This window comes from Berghia stephanieae, chromosome 3, assembly GCF_034508935.2.
Source record: "Berghia stephanieae isolate SIO BIC M18660-M18661 chromosome 3, UCSD_Bste_1.3, whole genome shotgun sequence".
Classification (NCBI taxonomy): domain Eukaryota; kingdom Metazoa; phylum Mollusca; class Gastropoda; order Nudibranchia; family Aeolidiidae; genus Berghia; species Berghia stephanieae.
Genome location: NC_088362.1, coordinates 54,829,089 through 54,849,527, shown reverse-complemented (window position 1 = coordinate 54,849,527; position 20,439 = coordinate 54,829,089). Strand labels below are relative to the sequence as shown.

General features: G+C 33.3%; 1 protein-coding gene across 1 annotated transcript in view; it reads right to left on the bottom strand.

The window, feature by feature from the left end:
* Positions 1 to 12,491: 12,491 nt before the first annotated feature.
* Positions 12,492 to 20,439, bottom strand: part of LOC144968029 (cation-independent mannose-6-phosphate receptor-like) — a 48,618-nt gene continuing 40,670 nt past the window's right edge. Inside the window, exons 36-44 of the mRNA XM_078905980.1 lie at positions 19,968 to 20,133; positions 18,936 to 19,001; positions 18,126 to 18,218; positions 17,225 to 17,406; positions 16,357 to 16,466; positions 16,032 to 16,117; positions 14,875 to 15,051; positions 14,168 to 14,240; positions 12,492 to 12,797 (exon numbers count right to left, since the gene is read on the bottom strand). Coding sequence (XP_078762106.1) covers positions 12,642 to 12,797; positions 14,168 to 14,240; positions 14,875 to 15,051; positions 16,032 to 16,117; positions 16,357 to 16,466; positions 17,225 to 17,406; positions 18,126 to 18,218; positions 18,936 to 19,001; positions 19,968 to 20,133 — 1,109 coding nt within the window. The 3' untranslated portion in view covers positions 12,492 to 12,641. The remainder of the gene's footprint in view (positions 12,798 to 14,167; positions 14,241 to 14,874; positions 15,052 to 16,031; positions 16,118 to 16,356; positions 16,467 to 17,224; positions 17,407 to 18,125; positions 18,219 to 18,935; positions 19,002 to 19,967; positions 20,134 to 20,439) is intronic.

Sequence of the window (20,439 nt, the reverse complement as noted above, 5' to 3'; positions counted from 1 at the left end):
AGTAGTAGAAGTACAACTACTGAACAATATTTGTTCAGATCTATATCTTTCACATGTGCCTACTCCCTAATTTCTCAACGACCATGATCGGAGGATAGGCGTAAATCAACGATTAACCTCAATTTCAGATCGCACGACGTGACGAAACCAGGAATCATAATATTCTAATCAAACGGTATCCTATGACAGAATTATTATACCCGTAACTCCAAATAAATCGGCACTGTTTTCCTCGGATTTATTAATCTGCTCATTGTTTCATTTCGGTACTCTTCAACAAATGGATCGATGTAGGTGTAGATAGTTCGAAGTTGACGTCACTCGGGTCTTTGTTATTTTTTTATGCCATCCGCGTTTATGAGTAATCTCATTAAACGGTATTAACCTGACTGTAAACGAGCATGGTTACACAACGTTTTGTGTATTGGTCCGTATTACTTCCGGATGGAAATGTTGTGAGCTCCTTAGCCAAGCGCATACTATCAATAAAACGCATGACTGATTGGAGGAACAGTTGTAGATATGCCGTAAATGAAGCAGCAAAGAAAAAATCAGACATAGGCGACTAGTTCAAACAAGGAACTGAGATTTCAGCAATTCCATCAATATGCGTATTCTGATTTTTTTTTTTTTAATTGAGCATTTATATACCGCAATATCCAGTAACAGTGCTCAAAGCGCTTTACAATGTGTCCTTGACCAACAGCAAACGTAACATGTAGAACGAGACATGACGCTTGTTGGGCGTTATCACAATTTTTTTTCAGAGACAACGCTGTTAACGGCCAGGTTTACACCTGAGTACGATGAGAGAATGTGAGTAAAGAGCCTTTTCCAAGGACTCAACTATGTGCCGAGCGAGGCTCGAACCCAGGACCTTCCGATCCGAAAGCGAATGTCATACTACAAAACCACATCGCCTAAAATTCCCATCAAGTTCAAGCAGAGGATTCACTCAAATGATTACAGACTGTAATACATTTTTTTTTAAAAACTAAAATCTATATTACATAGAGAGATGATTTCGAGTGAAAAAATATTATTAAAGATGAACTATACCTTTGACTACTCCTCTCTCTCAATTATAAAAAACCTGAGCGATCTCAATCAGTTTTAAGACGCTTGGGACAAATTTGTCAAACCAGCGCCAGTAAAAAGGAAGAAATGGGATTGTCAAAAAAGTATTAGAATTGCAATTAAAGCACAAAGAAATGGTAAGACAAAGGGAAATTGGTTCAAATAGGGAACAGGTGTTGTTTCCAAGTGCATATCACCAATGCACTTAATTTGAGATCACCTATAAGTCTCATCCAGACATAAGCACAGGACCCCACTAAGAGGAACGCACTCAAATTGTTTACAAGAGATGTCCAAAACCATAAGGAAGACACAGTAAAAACGACCTCCCCGATCACTGTGGAAGATCAGGACACCGCACCCATCTAGCAGCCTTTCATATCACACTGGGTGATTTTGTTTTTAAGGGTTTTACAGAGCGCTTGAAACACATTTAGATGGTATCAGCGCCAGTAAAAAGGAAGAAAATTGGATAGTGAAAAGATTCTAGATGTACAATTAAAAGGACTTGAGGAAAAGGGAAGACAAATGGGAATTGGTTCATATAGGGAACAGATGTAGATTCCAAGAGCACCAATATCAGTGTACTTAGTTTGAGATCACCTAAATGTCTCACCTTGACACGAGCACAAGACATAGACAGAAAACAAGTTGGAAAACAAATATAGGGGGATAAAAGAAACAGGCAGTACCTCCCTGAACACTATGGGAGATCAGGAACCCCAACCAGACTCAAACGTTTACAAGAGATGCTCAAAACCATAAGGAAGACACAGCAAAAACGACCTACCCGCCCACCGTGGGAGATCGGAATACCTCATTCAGCTAGCACCCTTTCACATCACACTGGGTGATTTGTTTGTTTGTTTTCAAGGGTTTTACGGCGCTTGCAACACATTAAGGTCATATCAGCGCCAGTAAAAAAAAAAGAAGAAAATTAGTTAGTTAAACGATCTAGAATTACAATTACAGGTAAGACAAAGGGGAACTGGTTCAAATAGGAAACATGTAGATTCCAAGAGCACGCTATCAAAGTAGTTAGTATGAGATCACTTAAAAGTCTCATTCAGACATGAACACAGGTCCCCACTAAGAGGATACACTCAAATGTTTACAAATCATATATAATACTTAAATAAAACATAATACAGAGCATAACAGAGAGATGATTTACAAGGTTTTTTTTTGTTTTGTTTTTAAGGGTTTTACGGCCTTTACAACACGTTAAGGTCATATCAGCGCCAGTAAAAAGGAAGAAAATGGGATAGTTCTAGAATGTTTTAGAATGACAATTAAAGCACCCAAAAAACGGTAAGACAAAGGGGAATTGGTTCAATTAGGGAACAGGTGTAGGTTCCAAGAGCACACCATCAAAGTCCTTAGATTGAGATCACCTAAAAGTCTCATCCAGACACAAACACATGTCCCCAATAAGAGGAATACACTCAAATGTTTACAAATAATATATATATATATATATATATATATATATATATATATATATATATATATATATATATATATATATATATATATATATATATAATACGTAAACCAAACATAATACAGTGCATAACAGAGAGATGATTTACAAGGGGAAAAAAATATCATCTCCCAAAACTAACCATACATTTGACTGTTTCCCTCCCAACTAGCCAGGGCCAGGACAAAACCAAGTAATCTCATTCCACGTTACAAAAAACAGAAAGCAAGTTGGAAAACAGACATAGGAGGATAGAAGACACAGTAAGTACCTCCCTGCCCACTATGGGAGCCCACTAAGATGAATACACTCAAATGTTTACAAATCATATATAACATTTAAACAAAAATAATACAGTGCAAAACAGAGAGATGATTTACAAGAAAAAAAATATCAACTCCCAAAACTAACCATTCATATGACTGTTTCCCTCCCAGCTAGGGTATCCGACCAGTGCAAGGACAAAACCATGTAATTTCATTCCAAGACAAAGACAGAAAGCATGTTGGAAAGAAGATAAAGGGAGAAAAAAGACATAGTAAGTGCCTCTCTGCCCCACTATGGGAGGTCAGGAACCCCACCCAGACACTGGGTGAGGAAGCCAGCCAAACGCCAATAATAACAATGGGATGTTTCGTGGAGGAAAATATTGTTTGTTTGTTTTTAAGGGTTTTACGGCGCTTGCAACACATTTAGGTTATATCAGCGCCAGTAAAAAGGAAGAAAATGGGATAGTAAAAAGTTCTAGAATTACAATTGAAGCATCCAAGAGAAAGTAAGACATAGGGGAACTGGGAACAAATAGGGATCAGATGTAGATTCCAAGAGCATACCACCAATGTACTTAGTTTGAGATCACCTATGTTTTTGTTTTGTTTTTAAGGGTTTTACGGCGCTTGCAACACATTTAGGTTATATTAGCGCCAGTAAAAAGGAAGAAAATGGGATAGTAAAAAGTTCTAGAATTACAATTAAAGTACCCAAGAAAAAGTAAGACAAAGGGGAACTGAGAACAAATAGGGATCAGATGTAGATTCCAAGAGCATACCACCAATGTACTTAGTTTGAAATCACCTACAAGTCTCATCCAGACACAAGCACAAAATCCAACAAAGAGGAATACACTCAAATGCTTACATTATACATTCAAAATAAAAATAATAATACATAACAGAGAGATGATCTACAAGGAAAAAAATATCATCTCCCAAAACAATAATTATGCATTTGACTGTTTCCCTCCCAGCTAGGACTCCGGCCAGAGCCAGGACAAAACCAAGTAATCTCATTCCAAGACAAAGACAGAAAGCATGTTGGAAAACAGATATAAGGGGATAGAAGACACAGTATGTACCTCCCTGCCCGCTATGGGAGGTCAGGATCCCCACCCAGGAGATCACCTATAAGTCTCATCCGGACACAAGAACAAAATCCAACAAAGAGGAACACACTCAAATGCCTACATTATACATTAAAAAATAACAAATATACTAATACATAACAGAGAGATGATTTACAAGGAAAAAAATATCATCTCCCAAAACAATAACTATGCATTTGACTGTTTCCCTCCCAGCCAGGACTCCGACCAGGGCCAGGAAAAAAAACGAAGTAATCTCATTCCAAGACAAAGACAGAAAGCATGTTGGAAAACAGATATAATGGGATAGAAGACACAGTGTGTACCTCCCTGCCCGCTATGGGAGGTCAGGATCCCCACCCAGGAGGAAAATATTGATCACATCATAATTTTATACCAAAGAAGAAAAAAAACCACTCGTTTGTTTTGTTGTCAACGTCAAAATAATTTTATTGTGGCATGATAACACTTTTTCATCCCTTCACTTCCCTCCCCCCCCCCCCCCCCCCCCCCCCCCCCCCCTCCCCGCTCACGCCTTACCACAATATACCGAACAAGAAAAAAACAACAACTTATAAATCATAACAAATATAATAATAATAATAATAATAATAATGATAATAATAATAATAATAATAATAATAATAATAATAATAATAATAATAATAATAATAATAATAATAGTAGTCGTAGTAGTAGTAGTAGTTGTAGTAGTAGTAGTAGTAGTAGTAGTAGTAGTTATGATAATGATGATTGTTATGATAATGATAATGATGTTGATGATGACGACGACGACGACAACAGCAACAACAATATAATAATAATAATAATAATAATAATAATAATAATAATAATAATAATAATAATAATAATAATAATAATAATAATAATAATAATAATAATAATAATAATAATAATAATAATAATACGTGATTATGTAGTTTTAAGTCTGAGAAAATGACCATGATTTTAAAAAACCCAGGGTTTGAATTGATGGTGATAATGATTATCATTGCGATGGTTTATGAAAATGATGGTGGTAGTGAAGATGATGATGACAGTATTATCATCACGTCTATTGAACGGCAACCGTACATTTAACTGACAGTTATGCCTGACTCTTACATGTTGTTATTCGTGCATAGTCCGACGACAATACTTTTAACAATGAGATGATATCTTTTTACCAAGTTTATTTGTTGCACTTTCGAAATAGTTGTTGTTGTGATTGCTGCAGCTGCTGCTGTTGATGTTGATAATGATGATGATGATGATGATGATGATGAAGACAGTAGTGGAGGGTTGTAGTGGAAGTGATGATGATGATCCTTATCATCATCATTATTATTTAGCATGAACATAATGTTGTAACAATGTATTTTGTCCATATCAAACCTCAGAACAAATAAAGGGGGAAATCTTTGTGATTTTCGTTTTCCTTTTTTTCTCTTAATTTCAACGCATGTTTCTCTATGAGCCCGTTGCACTAATCCATCTCATCAAAAATTAAGTTGGACACATCGGGCCATTAGCCATCCTAACAATAACTAAGGAAGAAAAGAGAGAGAGAGAGAGAGAGAGAGAGAGAGAGAGAGAGAGAGAGAGAGAGAGAGAGAGAGAGAGAGAGAGAGAGAGAGAGAGAGAGAGAGAAAGAGAGAGAGATCTATTTTTTGAATGTATTCAATTTCATTACTTATTTAGGCCCACATCTCAGCTGACCCAAGAATTATCACACAAAGTGTTCGATAGACTTCATATTTTGTCTGCATAAGATTTTTTGTCTTTCTTTTAAAAAATTTATTTGTAAGACAGTGCACCAATTTGATATCAAAAGCAACGGATATGGAACCAACAATTCTGAAATATATATTAGTACATTAAGATGGCAATATCAAAAGCAACACCAACAAACGTGGAAGTTTTAAAATGCAACGTCAACATCTATGATTTTTTTAAAGACAAAATGAAATACAATGCATATATACCATGTCAAAAAGTAAAGTGTAATTATATTTACAAACACTGTATCAATATTGAAGCAATATTACTTCCAACACAGTAGATATTTTATTTTCGGCCAATCCTGTCAAAATAACACGCTTAAAAAAAAAGTAGACATCAATAGAATAGTACAAAAATATGTCAAATTATATAACAAAAGCGTTTAATCTTCAATACAAATAGTAGAGTGGTGCTCATTACAAAACGTCAATGCATTACCAAAATAAACAAACTTATAAAATACAATTATGAAAATCTAAAGAGATGAACGAAAATTAATTAGTTCGACATAATGCAATTAATGCAATAGAAGCTATCAGAAAATTTGGGTAACTTTTAGAAACACATGGTCATAATGTCAGGAACAGACATAGATAAACAAAATTAAAAGAAGAAAAATATCCTAATGTTAACAAATTAAACTATCAGATTTGCAACAACAAAAAAACCCGAAAAGAAATAACTATAAATTGGAGAAACTTTCCCTGTAAAGTGTGAAACTATTTTTTTCATATTCTAAATAATAAAATTCCCTTTATTCATCCCATAGGGGAAATTTTTCTCTAGGGTCTATTCCAAGGGAAGACTGGAATAACCCAAGTGTCAGCCACAGTGCAGCAAATTGAGCTAGGGCGAGGTGACTTGCTCAAGGCCACACAGCGCAGCAGTGGGTAATCGAACTTGATACATTTTGGGTACGAAGCGAAGACCGTACCGCTGAGCCATGCTGCCCTCTATTTCCCCACCCGTTAAGCATGAAACATTGAAACATACGAGTCAAGTTAATAAACTATTGCTGTTGATTTTGGCATCATAAGCCAACAGGTGTAGTGGGCTGAAATTAAGACGAAAAAGTTCTTAATTCAATGTGTACGCTATGTCAGCCTGTAAATAAACAGTTACAAATGCTAACCCCAAAGAAAAACCAATATCAATATAGCACAGTTGTGAATTTATTGGTGAAATTCAATTCCTGGGTGTGAGCGTTAAAATATTACTGGTCTTTTGTTTGTAAAACCAAATCTTTGCTGCCTTCGTAAATTCTAAAAAAAAAAATTCAAAAAATAAAGACGAACCTGGAGGGATTCACTTCTACCATCGAAATGTTCGTCTCTCAAAAAAATGTAGCACATGGGTGCAATTCACACATCTGATGTGATGACTTCCTATCTTATTTTGAAACAAATAACAATGTGAAATTGAATGTAAGCTTCAATTTAATATACGAAAACAGTTTATATGGACATTTCGGGTTTCCCCTTTATCAACAAAACAGGATGAATGAAACACTACAGACAAATGAGATAATGATATTTGTCTGCAGTGTTTCATTCATCCTGTTTTGTTGATAAAGAGGAAACCCGAAGTGTCCATTTTAACTTTTCGTATATTAAATTGAAGCTTACATTCAATTTCACATTGTTATTTGTTTCTTTGAGCTTCAGTTTCAAGCAGCAACATTTACATTATCTTATTTTGATAGTTTTGCTCTAATATTAATACTAATACTGACAGTAAAACTTCTTTTTTCCAAAGTATGACCTATCCTGAAAATTATTGATTGTACAATCAACAGAGCATTTTCAAACCAGAGAGCAAAGAGTGAAAGCCCGTGGAAAAAGAAAGGCAAACAATGAAATCATTATTTGTCAGTCAAACCAATGAGTAGCAGTAAAGCTTGATATTTGTCACCGATAGCCTCAGACTGGTATTAAATTGGTCAGACACAGGTCCAAAATCTGATCTAAAAGGAACAAAATGATTGTAGAGCCCACTTACAAAGAACATGTGTGAAATTAACTGACAGAAATAACAAACACGAGTCTATGGCCAGTTATTCTATCTAATAAATACTTCAATGACATTATAAAGCGTCAAATTTAAAAAGCTGTAAAGAAGTGATTGTTTTAACAAATTCATGGGTACACCCACAATGTTTTTTATTTATCAGATTGCATTCCCCCTTCTACACTCTACACAATTTGGGATCACTGAAGTTAAGGCATCTACATTCAATCCCTTCAAGTGATTAAAATCAACTCTTAGCTCAAAATTCAGGTTTTTACTTTATTTGTAAATGTGAAGGTCGACCAGTCTAATATCAGTCCAAGCGAGATGAGGTCACATTGACGATTTAAGCAACAAACGTAAAACATATTGTAAGAGAGCATTAAAAAGTTCATTGAAAATCAATTTTGGCTCATTCCACAAAAAAGACCAAAAATACCACAAAACTACAAAAGCAAGCAGAGGTGCTAAATATAGTCTTTCTTTCCATCATTTAGTTCGATCAAATCCGAACAATGACATATAAATGGAGAAATGGTTTTCAAAGCCCAGGATTGCCAATTCAGGAAGCAAAATTTAATGAAATTTTAGACAAGCACATTTACCTTTCTTAGCGCTGAACTCCAATAAACAAGACGTTTTGTACTTACGTTCTTCTGTCTGACAGGTGATTGGAATAAATAATGAGGGTTTATAACATACAGAATTCTGTAATTATACGGAAAATTGGCAACTCTTAAAGCCATATTATGAGAAGAACAAATGATTCGAACCATCTTAAAACAGTATTATGTCAGCAGGATAAATAGGACCCCTAAAAGTGAATTTAGTGTACAATGATGAGAAACAGGACCTTCGAGTTGTGGGCAATGCAACAAGAAATAATATTCATTCTCCGTCAAAATAAAGAGAAATTAACTCCAAGTTTCATACAAGTAAGTATAAATTCAAAATGCAGAACATTGTAAAAGATCTAGCAAGGCAGTGGAGCAATGAAGAATGCATTGGTCCGGGGCCAGCATTGGTCCTGATTTTAACTTCCTCAAAATGGAAAATAGATCTGAGAGACAAGGGAATATTCACAAGATAGTAGATATTGAGGTTAATTATATTTAACACCCATAAAAAGATAGGGGGTAGGATCCAAAAGTCATTCTGAAAAAAATAATGTTTTATACATTTGTGCGCCCTGAGAGCGTTATCTTTTAAAATCCCAAGCGGTCACCACAGATTCAAAATCAAGTGATTTTGTTTGTTTGTTTGTTGCTTTAGGTCTCTTCCAACACAATTGAGGTTATATGAGAGACCGCTGAAACAAAAAAAAACAAGCAATCTAACAAAAATAGTACAAATGTAAATCAAAATCATAACCTAAAGATATCATAAGCTAAATTATAAATAACCAAGAACAAACAGGCAGAAGATTTACAGAAAAAAAAATATCCCCTGTCAAAAATACAATCACAAACCAAAGAAGCAGGATAAGCTAGCAAAGAGAAGAAGAAACAACATCACTATCGGATCGTACACCCATGCGAACATCATAGGTATATGATTCAAGGGTGATGCTCCCATCCAACCACCCGCAAAATCAAGTGAAAATGTATCAATAAAAATTAAATATAGGAGAATAAATTCAAACTGAAAAGCACAAGCGCAAATACTCTCTCTCTCTCTCTCTCATAAACAGCAAAAGCAATAATTTGCTTACTCATGGAATGGAAGATGTATGGGAAATAGGGAGAAAACAACCCATAATTTTTTTAAATATTGCCTTATACATTTATAATTGTCATCAAAATAATTATGAACCTCAACGGAGACTGTTATAAATGTCTAATCCTCATCTTCGTCTACGATGAAAAAGATGTGAAAATTCCCCTAAACGTTTGTTTATTTCTGTTGCATTTTTTAAAAAGTTTCATCCAGGACCTGAAGTTACCATAACCTTATTCGAGAACTTCCAGTCAATGTGATACTAAGCTGGTCATCATCATCATAGCTTGTCGCTCCAACACCCAACCCACTCCACAACATCTGTGGAGCAGATTCTTAGGTCATAGTCAGTGCAGCTGGGCCCATCCTGGCATTCTCTAAGGATGTGCTCCATCGCCTGCTCTGGGCATCCACATTTATACAAGCTAGTCTCAGCCAGCTCCAACTTTTCCATGATTCCAGCTGTTCTCCCAATTTTTGCTGGTACTCTGTTCAGTGTTACCCATTCATTCCTGGGGAGCTCAGTTATGTAGGGCAGTTATTCCCTCCTTGTGGAAAGTCTGTATACAGGTGCATACTAAGCTGGTCAAAGCTGTGGTACTTCCTACCCTTTTCTTCTCTTCCTTTCCATCCTCCTATCATAGATATTTTAGTATCAACGGGTGATTAAGTGTGGCCATAAACACTTTAATGGGAAACCAGAAGCTCTATGAGATTTTGTTGTTGTTGTTGTTTTTAAGCTGTCCAATATAAAAACTGGAATCAAGTAACTCTGTTTTTTATCTTTCTTGAACACTTTCTAAGTAGAAATATCATTTTACCGACCTATTGAGTTATTACTTTTAACAAGTCAGTGTCAATTTCATGTTATAAATTATAAAGAATTGATAAAAAAAACTTAAATGCTGTTCTTATTTTGTTTGTTATTTAAAAATAGACACAGCTTTTTAAGGTGGTCCACATTCTATTGCCCGATTTCCTCATGGTAAAAAAGGTTATCATATATTTGGTGCTATATGCAAATCTTTCAATAATATGTCTACCAATATCTTCTTTTCTTTTTACTTATTGGCCTACAATAATTCAATTATATTCAAATTTCATTAATGATGTATATAAATAATTCAACATTACTTCACAGACGCATAGGAAAAGAAAAGCAGGAAATCCCTCTACAAAAGCAATATTCATCATATCACATAAAAAATGGTGATCACAATAAATACGTGCAAAACAAGATAAGAATATGTAATATACATAGACAATCACAACACAATGCAGGGGTGGCAGCAAGAAATTTCAAATATATTTTCATCACATGACCAATCTCAGCAACAGACATTATTCAAATCATTTGATCTTTTCACTCAATGATCATCTGCTTGCATACATAATGTGGGCAGTGAAGAGAGACAAATAAAACTTCTTATAATTTCCTTATTATGGCAATAAATTTTAACAAAACTATAACAATATCACAAGTATCAAAATCTCGTCATCGAATTCTGTCGTATTTTTCTCCTTTAAATCATTAAATCACCATTTGCAGAGCTGCAATGAGCAATGCGCATAAAACATGTACTTTCCTTGAAAAAAAAAAAATTATATAAGATGCGATGTACTTCCAATTTTTACAAAGCATATTTTAATAAAATTATCTCCAAAATTCAAGTTAAAAACCTGCATGAACAGGAAAGCATTAACATTTTTGCCAAAATTGGACCCCCAAAAAAAAAATCTAACCCTATCTGTCTATAACGTTTTTAAAATCTGCATAGACTTTATTTTATAATCCATGGTCTCCATCTTTAGCAAATTTTGTATTTACAACAGCCCTGATCACTCTCTCACAAAACAGCTGCATGTATATAGTAATTAAATGATAAATGACAAAGGCATGAATCTTTAGGCTAAGCAACGCAAAATGAAATAAATAAATAGCTACTATGTATATATCATTGTGGTTAAATTTTTAACATAAGCAACAGAAAAAATAAGTCTTGGTTATCTGCATGCTTCCGACAGTTTTACTAAATAAATGATTTAATAGGTTTTTGTACAGAAATGGAACATTTTCACATATAAATTTGAAAAAAGTTGTCAAGTCATATGTAATCTACCCAATACTACGATGTGCATTTTCAACCATTAACATACTTTAAATGAAATCAAATTATTTTTTAATGACAAAATATAATACTCATTCTGTAACCAGTAGAATGAAGAAAAAAAAAAAACATTTTAAAAAGTTAATGAAAAATTAAGGATTAAAACCTTCTTTTCTCCCAATCAATTACAAATTTTACAGACATGTGAATATATTATGAGAGGAATGTGAAAACAAATGTTTTATATCATTTAAACTGCAAATCTCAAAAAAAAAAATTTCCGAACATAGCATCACGTACATGCGTCATAAAAATAAATGCAAAATACATGAAGGTCAACACGGAAGAATAAATAAATGATCTTTTTTCATGATTTGCAAATACAATTATTTTTTTTATAAAGATGCATTGTCTCAACATTACTTATTATTTCTTTCAGGTCAACAAATTTATAGTGTGTGCCTTTTTATATCGGAAAATTAAAAAAAGAAATGATGCCAAGTTGGCACAATGTGATATGAATATTTGCATGAGTTTCTGGTTGATAACAATAAGTACAGACCCAGTCTCACCAAGGAGGAAATATTGAGATGAAAATTAGATAAAACATCTAATAAGGGAGATTTAAATAGGGAGAAATACTAAACAAGTCAGGGAGAAATGATTAAACGATATTTTGTTTTGTTATTCTTCACATTCAGTATTTCAAAGCTTGAATTTAAAGTCTCTAACACAGAAGAGTGCAACTCTATTTTTAACTCCTTTTACTTTTATGATAGGACTGTGTGGGAAAACTTCTTTAAAAATCGTGGTCAGGTTTTAAGGCTAATAAACAGGATTTTTAATGCTCAAGGAAAACTAAAGTGATAGAAAAAGTCCAAAGGTTAGATCATAAGAAGATGCCGGAAGAGAAAACTACTAATTTGATCTTACTTGCTCTTCTCTCTGATAGATTGTCATTGTGAATCTTACAGAAACTTTAGTATAATATTTATCCAATTGAACATACTCTGAAAATGCTAAATTAAAAAAAAAAAAAAAAAAAAATATATATATATATATATCTATAATGGAAGCAGCATGAGAGAGAAATATGTATTTACAATAATTATAATAAGAGATCTTCATCGCTGTCATCATGGTATGCATGCACCTGGACAGGAAGTTGGCCATTGTTGATTTCTGCTTCTTCATCTGGTTCGTTAAATGGGTTGAATGGATCGTCGTCAATATTGAAATCTGCCTCGTCTGCACTTGATGAAAGCTAAAGAAATAGAATATTATTTGAGTTAAAATTGAGATGTTCATTAATAACAAGTGTTGCCAAAAGTATTCTTGAACCATGTCATCTACAATCTTTTTTAAAATATAAGATTGCAATTATTCTGGTTTGTGTGGCATTACAAAACTATCCTCCTTATTCTCACACAAAAACGAAAGTAATCTTGAACCATGTCATCTACAATATTTTGTTTAAAGATAAGATTGCAATTATTCTGGTTTGTGTGGCATTACAACACTTTCCTCCTTATGCTCACCAAAAAACAAGAGCAGAATCTGAAAAACATTTTTTTTTTTAAATTTTCATTTCTATTTATTAACCTGAGTAAATACATTAATGCATCTTGTCTTATTTCTGAGTATAGCTTAAAGTGAACCTGTGTCGCATCTGTTATATATTTCAATATTTCAGAAAACATTTTATATAAAAGGTCCTTGTGAATTTATAATAAATGGAACGTTTATGTTTATATGAAGCAGTTGCAGCCAAGTAGTCTACCTTAAGAGTAATATTCACCCTTGATCACATAATACCACAACGGTTAGCAAATTTTTAAGCAAAAGGTGGAACAAATTTCTATTATTTTGAGTTTTTTTTAAATCTTCGAAGTAAAGTAGTCATCTTGAATTAAAAAAACAACACAATATTGTTATTTAAGACAAAATGTCCTTATCTAACATTTTAAATTCCATCTTTAAAACGCAATCAAATCCAAAGCTATCTACAGGAAAATAAAGAAGCCATTTTGTTTAGGATGTCCATAGCTCAATTGATGGGGCACTTGACTAACAAGCAGAGGTACTCTAATCGGCGGCTAGCAGGTCTGTGAAGCAACTGTTTTTGTTTTGTTTTGTTTTTTAAAAGCCTTTTGTCCACCAATCAGTGAATAAGTAGCTGAGTCTAATAAATCTGGTGGAAAGTAACTTGAGACATACAAAGTCCAATCCAAAGGGTAGCAAACAATTGTTGCTGTCTGGTTAACACTACAGAAACTGGGATCAACTCCAACTCCAAGGGGCCTAGTGAATACAAATGGATTAGAATGATTAAAGTCTTTTTATTTTGAGAGGATAGATTAAAACAAACTTTTGAATGAATTTCGAGAGGATGGATTAAAACAAACTTTTGAATTCCGAGAGGATAGATTAAAACCAACTTTTGAATGAATGTCGAGAGGATGGATTAAAACAAACTTTTGAATTCTGAGAGGATAGATTAAAACAAACTTTTGAATGAATTTCGAGAGGATGGATTAAAACAAACTTTTGAATTCCGAGAGGATAGATTAAAACAAACTTTTAAAGGGAGACAAATAATAAATAATAAAAGTTCTTGCATTAACCATAACTTACCTTAGCATAAGACATCGACTCTGTGCTCTTGCGGCACAGAATGCAAGATTTTACTTTCATCTTTATTAATGCCCTGTGAACAATAATCAAAACAATGTGACAGTGTAACCCACAGGTGTTCTATAAATCCTATCATTTACCTTCAAATACTATTTGACTGTAATATTATTTTGAAAGTGACCTCACAGAGCCTCCTCCTCCTCATTTTTATCATCCATATTGCAGTTATCATCATCATCATCATCATCATTATTATTATTATTATTATTATCATTATCATTATCATTATTATTATTATTATTATTATTATTATTATTATTATTATTATTATTATTATTATTATTATTATCATTATTATTATTATTATCATTATTATTATTTTTGTTATTATTATTGTTATTATTATTATTATTATTATTATTATTATTATTATTATTATTATTATTATCATTATTATTATTTTGTTATTATTATTGTTATTATTATTATTATTATTATTATTATTATTATTATTATTATTATTATTATTATTATTATTATTGTTATTATTATTATTATTATTTTTATTATTATTATTATTATTATTATTATTATTATTATTATTATTATTATTATTATCATTACTATTATTATTATCATTATCATCATCGTCATCATTATAATTATTATCACCATCACCACTAGTGCTGTGGATAAAACACCATTACCTCCTTTCAGGCCGATGAAGAACCAATATAAGGATACAGATGACCACAATGCCAACCACTATCGTCACCCCGACACCAATCTTGGTGGCACTGGAACCTCCTCCAGCGCTACCTTTGTGTACAGCTGTATTCTCAGTGCCTTTGTCTTTGGTATTAATAGCGGAAGATGAGCTGGATCTGTCAAAGACAAAAAATAAATAAAAAAATAAATAAATAAATAATTACAAATTTAATTAAGGTATACAAACAAGTCTTCACTTCATGTTTTGATAATAAAATGTTAACATGCCACTACCACATTATCTCATTCGTCTGTAATGTTTCATTCATCCTGTTTTGTTGATAAAGGGGAAACCTGAAACGTCCATTTTATCTGTTTTCATCTTTGAGCAGCAACATTGACATTATCTAATTTAAGAAGAATGTCAAGTAACGCTCGAAGGTTTTTAATATTAAAAAATTGTCTCAATTACACATTTTTGCAACTCGAATACAGTTTGTTGTTTTTAGAGAAGCGCTAAGAATTTGACATAGCCAGCATCAATGCACTTCACAATATTCTAACTATTTTTTCTCCAAAAGGAATCCAATTTTTATTTCACAATTTCCTACTTGCCTGTTTGAAAAAATAATGATAAGTAAGCTTCACTGTATTAAATGACGACAGATACTGTGGACGTTTCAGGTTTCCTCTTTATCAACAAAACAAGATGAATAAAACACTCAGGAATCACACATCTCTCACTTGTCCTTAGTGTTTCATTCATCATGTTTTGTTGATAAAGGGGAAACACGATTAATAAATTGGAGCTTACACTTCAATACTTATCATTATTTTTTTCCTTCATGCTTCAAGCAGCAACATTTTCATGACTTGCCTGTTGACAACCCTTTTTTCGCACTTATGCCATTAAATTATCTATCACTGACTGGGGTTCAGTCTGATTAATGTGTGAAAAATTCCTTGACAAAGGAAGTCAACAGCAGTGCACGGTCTTGCTAAATTGTCCTTTAACAAGATACTAACTGAATTCAGATTTACATTTATTCTGTCACAAGATGAGAAAATTAACATCTCCGACAAAATATAGCAGTTGTTAAAAAGGATGATTCCAGTGGTTGCTCTAATATAAGGTCCTGAACTTGTGTAAACTTACGGTTTTGCTTGGAAACACACAATTTTTGTCGCCCACGTGAAAATATAAGCACAGTCTGAAGTTTGATATAATAACTCCACATCATTCTGAAACAAAGAGCAAAGAAAAAAAGTTATTTGATATTCTATTATATTAATTTTTTTTAGTTTATTTTTTAAAACTTCCATAAAGTATAAATCAATAAACTTAAAGCTGTAGAAGGTTTGAGAAATCTCATTCCAAGACGAAGACAAAAAGCAAATTGGAAACACAGATAAAGGGGCACAGAAGAAACAGTAAATGACCTCCACTATGGGAGGTCAGTAACCCCACCCAGCATAATCACCTTGTCAGAGTCTTTAGCACAGTTGAAGAGAACGGTACTTGTTACATTCATGTTCTTCTTCTTTCCTGTACATTTATCAGGGGAAGTAAATACCACCTCAATTTTTTCATCTGTAGATAGAGACCAAGAACATTTTTAGAAATATGTATACAACAACAACTTTGACGAAAATAACAACTTGAGCCAACGGACTCCAAAAATATACTACTACTACTACTACTAATACTATTACTACTACCACAACTACCACTACTACTATTACTACTATTACTACTACTACTACTACTACTACTACTACTACTACTACTACTACTACTACTACTACAATAATAATAATAATAATAATAATAATAATAATAATAGCATGAGCCTATTGTTGCTTTATATCAACACAGAGCACTTTTAAAAACAAATAATTGAGATTTTAGAGAAAAAAGGTTTGAAGACAGACAACAGACAATGCACTGAGTTCTCGAATGTTTGTGGAGGTAAGCATTTATAAAAATAGTCCAATAAAAAAAAAAGAGAGAGAGAGAGAGAGAGAGAGAGAGAGAGAGAGAGAGAGAGAGAGAGAGAGAGAGAGAGAGAGATCAACAGATTTAATTACACACTGAGTATATAATCTAAATAATGTTTTAGAACAGTTCAAAAGCAGAAAGAATGAAGTTGAATCCCTCAGCTCTTTGTCATTGTTGTTAGACAGCCTGTTAGAGACTAATTCTCATTAAATCATATGATCATTCCTATAAACGTTAGAGGTTACACACAGTTTTGTATGTTGGTATTTTTAATCTGGCTGGTGGCTGTTGTATTTTACCAAAACGCATGGCACCAATATGATAGGATGTACATAATATTTACTACTTGCCTTTGACAAAGTAAGCACTGCTAGAGAAACTTCCCAAGTTGCGATACATGTGTGTGCTCTCAGCTTTTTGACAAACAGCTGCCCCTTGGCACGCTTCATTGCCAGGACTTTCGTCGTACGAAGGTTGTTGGCCAATCAAATTGATAGAGTAGTGTTTTCCGCCAATGGTTACAGATGGATGCCTGATAGATTTCAGTTACAATAGATTAAGTTGCAAGACAATGAGCATAAAAGTATAAGACTTTAAGATTGGAAATCTTTTTTTCCCCTATTTTTCAGACCCCACAATTAATCCTGTTGATAATTTTCATTTTTTTAGCCAAATGCAGACCTGCCAAGTTTTCACATAGAAAAAAGTGGAATCAGAACGACAGAAAATAGGAATTTGTCACCAATGGTTAATTCCCTATCAAAATTCCCATCAACCTTGCCACCAAACACATAAATTAACCCAATATTCTGGCACAGCTAACAAAACTACATATCAGATGTGTTAGGTAATGGAATGAGGGGGAGGGGGGGGGGGGGGGAGAGATTCCCCCCCCCCCCGCCCCCTCATTTTTTTTCATCTTACCATTATCGTCATTTTTGTAAATCGGAATTTTAGAGACAATGGCAGAATAGCGGAAAGGGAGAGTGAAAATAGGAATGATTCCGCCAAAAGTGGAAGGGTTGGCAGGTATGCAAATGTGTCCAAATACAAGACAACAGCATCATTACTATAATTTAGCAAAATCTGAAAAACCAAGAACGCCTGGTAAATTATTTTTTTTCATATTGACAACAACTAATACTTCATTGTATCATAAAAGAATTATAATATATCCAGTTTAAATTATCTCATGTGGACAATAGGATAGAATGGAACATAACATAACAAATATACTGAAATGCAACTCACACACTGTTTTGTAAGACAGGATTCAGATCAATGGTGCGGCCACTTCTTGAATCCAGAATCTTTCCTTCTTTAATTGGAACTTCTTTTGGATTGCTAAAGAAGGGATAAGTTGAAAACAATAAGCAATAAAATACAAAAGGAAGAAAAACTACACGCGGCTATAAGATCTATAAATCAGTATGCTTGCAAGGCATTTTAATGATATGAAACTTTGAAAATATATAGCTTTGTGTTTACTACTAATACACTAGTGGCTGATACCAAATAGACTGTAATTAAAAATAAAGACACAGAAAGAGAAAAGAAAAATGGAAGGAAATATATTCTTTAAAGTTATTTGAATGCCACTGTAACCTGTTGCCAACGATTTTAATTCGTTGAGATACTCCCAGAGCTTAACATTAGGAATTGTGGGAGATTTACTCTTTGTCCTTCTTTAAAAATTGATGCTATAACTCGAGTGCATTGAACTTTCAATGAGATGATACTAAGCTGCTAGAAGCTGTGGACTGTAAAAAGTAATAAACAACAGGAAAAAAACCCAATAAAAACATAAATACATTATTAATGTAATGTATTAATATTTTTATTGTTTTATTTTGTTGTTGTTGTTGGCTGAAGAAGGGTTCTGAGCCCGAAACGTTTTGTGTTTGAAATTTTGTTCTTATTTGAAGATGTTATATTCATTTTTGTTTATGAATTTTCAACACTAATTATAATTTTTTGAATTTCAAAATTAATATTAATACGGTCGTTGTGAAATGAAAGAGTGGTAATAGAACAAACTTTTTTTTAAATTTTAAATGTTACCTTCCAGTTTGACAAGCAATTCTTGTGCTCCATTCGAATTCAAACACACATTTTTCACTGTCAAACCTAAAGTATGAGGAAAAAGGTACAACATATCATAATGTGAAAAGATGATTTTAAAGATATTAGTGGGAAGATCGGGCAAGAGATTATGTTGCATTTGTATTTTCAGAAAGTTTTAAATTAAAAATCGTATATATTATCAACAGTGACATCACTAGCCTGATCTAATGTAGTCTTGCAGCAGAGTCAAACAATGTTGAGCATGGCCAATGATCATATGGGTAACAATGATGGCCCTGTCATTTGTGTCCATGGAAAAGACACTTTACACATCTTAACTCTACTGCACTCAGGTGTGATTGAGTCCCTCGGCATAGGTAAGGATGGATATTGATTTCAAGTGCAAAAGGGACGCCTTACAGGCAACATGCTTTGTTAATAGATCTTTCAGCAAAAACGGACCACAAACCTGGAAAATCTTAACGATATCTAAAAGGCTAGCTCCCAGTCTTCAGATTTTTTTAAATTTTTGAAGACATACTTATGTTCAAAATATTTGGGATACTTTGTTTTTTGTATGTGTGTGCACAGATACTGTATATTTCAAATATATTATTATTAAACACATCTTGAGGCTGAGGGTAAAAGCAGCAATAAATCTACTACAATAACCAGGAGATAAATATTTGGTTCATTATGAATGAGGAGAGATAAATGTAGCATCTTGTGCAATGATAGAGAGTACATATACGTGTATGAAACATTGCCAGACAGAGCAGAAAGAATAAAACAAGAAAAAAAAAAAAAACATTCTAAAAATTCAATCTGCCTCGAGGCAATTTATAAAATATCGTAGAAATGGATGGAAATATGAAAGAATGAATGGATGAATGAATAGATGAAGGAAGTACTGGAGGGTTTAGGCAATATGTAATTATAGGTAATGTATGACAAGCAAACATATAGGTGGAGGAATTGATAGAAAGACTGAGCAAACCAATAGAAATATGATTATATTTCAACACTCACTTGTCTTCCTTGAGTACAGGAGCTCCAAGCGTGTCAGCACACTTAAGGTGAATGGACACTGTTGGCAACAAATCCCTTCGTCGCCTCCTGCCCTTTGAGCATACAGAGGTATCTCCTTGTGAGTACTGAATGAGGACAGACGAATGATCCTTGCTTGCATCTTCCACTGGAAAAATAGAGATTGGAAAGAGTGAGATGGAAATTATTTTATGACATCTTACCTCAGCAAGGTAACTTAACTTAATTCAGCAACAGATTATTCTTCAGTCATTGCATAAGGCGATAGGATTAAAGATTAGTTGGCTAAGTTCAAGCTCTAATCTTCAACAAAATACTTTTCACTATACAACTTATTTTATACTTATGCTGACTCAATGTCATGTTAGTCAAAGAATTTTATCAATCGTGCAAATGCTTGACTGCTTGAAGCTGTAGACTGTTCAAGTATTTGAACAAAAGAATATTTGCCCTC